This window comes from Otolemur garnettii, unplaced genomic scaffold (assembly GCF_000181295.1).
Source record: "Otolemur garnettii isolate 467f Iridium unplaced genomic scaffold, OtoGar3 scaffold00128, whole genome shotgun sequence".
Classification (NCBI taxonomy): domain Eukaryota; kingdom Metazoa; phylum Chordata; class Mammalia; order Primates; family Galagidae; genus Otolemur; species Otolemur garnettii.
Genome location: NW_003852523.1, coordinates 3166465 through 3170257, shown reverse-complemented (window position 1 = coordinate 3170257; position 3793 = coordinate 3166465). Strand labels below are relative to the sequence as shown.

At 41.0% G+C, this 3793-nt stretch overlaps 1 protein-coding gene across 2 annotated transcripts in view; it reads left to right on the top strand.

The window, feature by feature from the left end:
* HSF2BP (heat shock transcription factor 2 binding protein) overlaps window positions 1–3793 on the top strand; it is a 152878-nt gene that overhangs the window by 50956 nt on the left and 98129 nt on the right. For both annotated transcript variants that reach the window (XM_003798077.1, XM_003798078.1), the window contains one exon: window positions 2410–2559. In XM_003798077.1, the coding sequence (XP_003798125.1) occupies window positions 2410–2559 (150 nt within the window). The remainder of the gene's footprint in view (window positions 1–2409; window positions 2560–3793) is intronic.

The following is a 3793-nucleotide window of genomic DNA, read 5'->3' as shown; positions in this document are numbered from 1 at the left end:
AGAAGCTAAACTTAGCAGGATATAGAATAGAATTCTGGGTTGCAAATTGTTCTGTTTAAGTAGGTTAAAGATAGGTGACCATTGTCTTCTAGCTTGAAAAGTTTCATTAGAGAAGTCCATGGTCACCCTGATAGGTTTGCTCTTGTAGGTCAGTTGGCACTTACTCCTGGCAGCCTGAAAAATCTTTTCTTTTGTCTTGACTTTAGATAAATTCATTACAATATGCCTTGGGGAAGGTCTATTTGAGTTAAGGCGACCAGGGGACCGATATCCCTCAAAAAGGGGTATGCCGGAATCTTGGGTAATATTAGGGAAGTTTTCATTATACTAGTCTAGAATGGCTTCCACTCCTCTGGGGCATTCTTCTTCCCCTTCAGGGATACCTATAACTCATATATTGGACCACTTCATAGTGTCCCACAATTCTGTCAACGAGCATTTTACTTTTTCTCTCTTCTTTTCAGTCACTTTAACAATTTGGGTTATCTCGAGGGATTTATTTTCTATCACAGAGATTCTTTCTTCGGTGTGGTCTAATCTATTACTAATACTTTCTATTGAGTCTTTGATATCTCTGATTGACTGCTTCAGTTCCTTCAACTCTGTTATGTCCTTTCTGTATTCTTCGTATTATTGATCTCTTATTTGATTTTGTTTTTGAATTTCCTTCTGGTTATTATCCACTTTCTCAGCAATTTCTTTCATTGTTTTTTGATTGTTTTCCACTTTCTCAGCAATTTCCTTCATTATTTTCAACATATGTATTCTAAATTCCTCTTCTGTCATTTCTAACATTTCCTTATAGGAGGAATTTTCTGCTGTAGCTACCTCGCGATCCCTTGCCAGGATTTTTCTGCTGATTCTTCTTCATGAGTACTTTCTTATATCTGTTTCCTTACCCTAATTTTCCTTTCACTTCTTCTTATTCTGAGTTACTATGTTACTGGCCTAAAATTCTAATGAGTCCTTTTGGTACAAGACCAGAAGGATGAAAAGATTGAGGAGCAAGAAGGGAAAAAAGATATTAAAAAAGAAAAAGGGAGAGAGAGAGAGAAGAGGGGGGTGAATAAAAGGAAATATTAACAAAAAAAGAAAGACAGCAAAAGAAAAAGACAAGAATAGTAAAGGTGTATAGTAGGGTATTATGACTCAACCTCAAGGACCCCCAATCTCTAGGGGTTCCAGGTTAGGTGATTACCTTGAGGTCAACAGCTCTGTGCCAGCTGGCTCAGACACAGTACCCCATCTCCACCAGGTAGAAAGGAGAGACCAAAATGCTATAAATCAAACCATAACAAAAAAACAAAAACCCCTAGTAAGGATAAAGTTGAGAAGTTAAAAAAATAGGGGCAGAAACACTGACAAAAATAAAATTCTAATTGGTAAAGAAGGCAAAAATGGAAGGTTGTATATAGACTAGAGAAAGTGTCAAAAAAAAAAAGAGGAAGAGAAGTTGAAGTTCAAAAAAAAGCAAAAACCCCAAAACCAAAAACCAAAAACAAGCAATATATATATCTTGTAAATACTGTCCGGGCAACAGGTGATCTTCTGAGGAGTGAGAAGTTAATCCCAAAGTTGATGCAGCTGTACAAGATGGAAACTAGAGGCCTTAACTGGTTTCACAGATCCCGCAGGCTTAGGAGCCTGAATGTCTCATAGGCCCACTTAAAAGACCCTCCAAGCTGTGGGCCTAGGGCAAGCAGAAGCTTTCTAAGGAAAGCACTTATCTCTGGGATCTCTCCTGACAAGGCTGCCTGCTTATCCTCTGCGCCAAATCCAGTTTCTGTCAATGCTCCTGAGGGCCAAGGGTGTTAATCTGACAAACACCTGGATCTCTGCTCTCCTCCAGCGTCACAGCCCTCGCCTTTGGGCAGCTTGGTCACTAGATTACTCGCCCAAGGACGCCTGGCCATCCCCGTGCTGCACCATGCAGGAGCAGCTCCCCCATAGAAACTGCACAGGCAGCCCACAGCTGAACGGCATTAGCTCCTTACTGGCTCAGCAGCTCAGTCCAGGGTCCCAGACAGTGCCCAAAGTCATCCACACACCAGCCCCAGGTCTCCCAAAGCAGTTCAATGGAGCGTCCAAGTCCAGACAAACCAAAACAGCTCCCAGGCAAGGCTCTTCCTGCTGCAGTCTCCTCTTCCTGCTTCCTGCTGCAGGCAGCCTCTGACCAAACAAATGAGTACTCACTACTTGCCAGTTTTCCACTGCTTCTGACCTCCTCGTAGGGTTCTAAAGTCTCTCACTGACTTCCTGGGTCACCAGAGGACAGTCTCTGGATAAAACCCACCGGCCAGAGATGCCTGAAACCTTCTCTCCCCCTTCTCACTGCGCCTGGTTACACAAAAGCTGCTACTTGCCCGCCATCTTAAATTAAGTCTATTCATTTTTTTTTTTAAATTTCAGGAGAAACTCATTCTTAGACAGCAGCTGAATGAAGCGAAGCAGCAACTCCTACAGCAGGCAGAGTATTGTACAGAAATGGGAGCAGCAGCGTGTACCCTCTTGTGGGGTGTGTCCAGCAGCGAGGAAGTTGTCAAAGCCATTTTGGAAGGAGTAAGCATAACTGGCAGACTGTTTGGATATTGTTGATTATTGCTCGTGTAACTCAGAGGATGCAGCTTGTCTATTGTGTCATTTAGACTAAATTCATATCTTTCTCTCCATTATTTGCTTTTTTATTTTTATTTATTTATTTTTTTGGCCGGGGGGCTGGGTTTGAACCTGCCACCTCCTGCATAATGGGGCTGGCACTCTACCCCTTTGAGCCACAGGTACTGCCCCGTTATTTGCTTTTTAAAAAATGAGATGAGGTTTTGCTCTGTTACCCAGGCTGGAGTGAAGTAGCCTGATCATAGCTCATTGCAACCTCAAACTCCTGCACTCAAGTGATCCTCCTGCTTCAGCCTCTCAAGTAGCTGGGACTGTCGGTGTGCACCACCATGCCTGGCTGATTTTTAAATTTTTTTTGTAGAGATAGAGTCTCACTGCCTAGGCTGGTCTTGCCTTTCTGGCCTCAGGTGATTCTCCTGCCTTGGCTTCCCAGAGTGCTGGGATTGCAGATGTGAGCCACTTAACCCGGCTTGTCTTTTCACTATTGTTCATTTATCAGGTAGTTGTTGAATAGCTTCTATGTTGGTTCATTATAATCTCGTACTCTAGGGGTATGTAAATGGATGAAATGAGATCCCTTCTCTCTAGGAGTCTGTGTGGTATATGTGAATGTGTTTCTACTTTAGTTTATTACTTCACATGTATGTGAGTTTAAGGAGGTTTAAAGTGCTTTTATATACACAGAGAGTACCAAAAAATCTACACACGTTAAGAAAGGAAAAACCTATATTAAAATTGTAGTACTAAAATCATGTTTGACTTCTGCCAACTACAAGAAATGCTCAAATGTGACTTGTATTCATCTTTTGTTATCGGTATATATCGAGTATTATCATTTTAATGTAGTTTTTTCTTTTCTTAAGTTATGTATACATCTTTGGCACCCCCTGTATTATCTCGTAGTTAATGTAATATTTAATGTTATTTAGCATATATACATATGTATAGGGCTGTGTGTATATAGATGTCTAGGGGTGTATATTATACAGTTGACCTGTATATACTGTGTATATATACAGTTGACCTTTGTTAGGGGCAACAGTGCCCTGCACAGTTGAACATCCATGCATAACTTTTGACTCACCAAAAACTTTAGCTACTAATATCCAGCTGTTAACCAATAGCATTACCAATAATATAGTCAGTTGACACATATGTTATATGTATTATATACTGT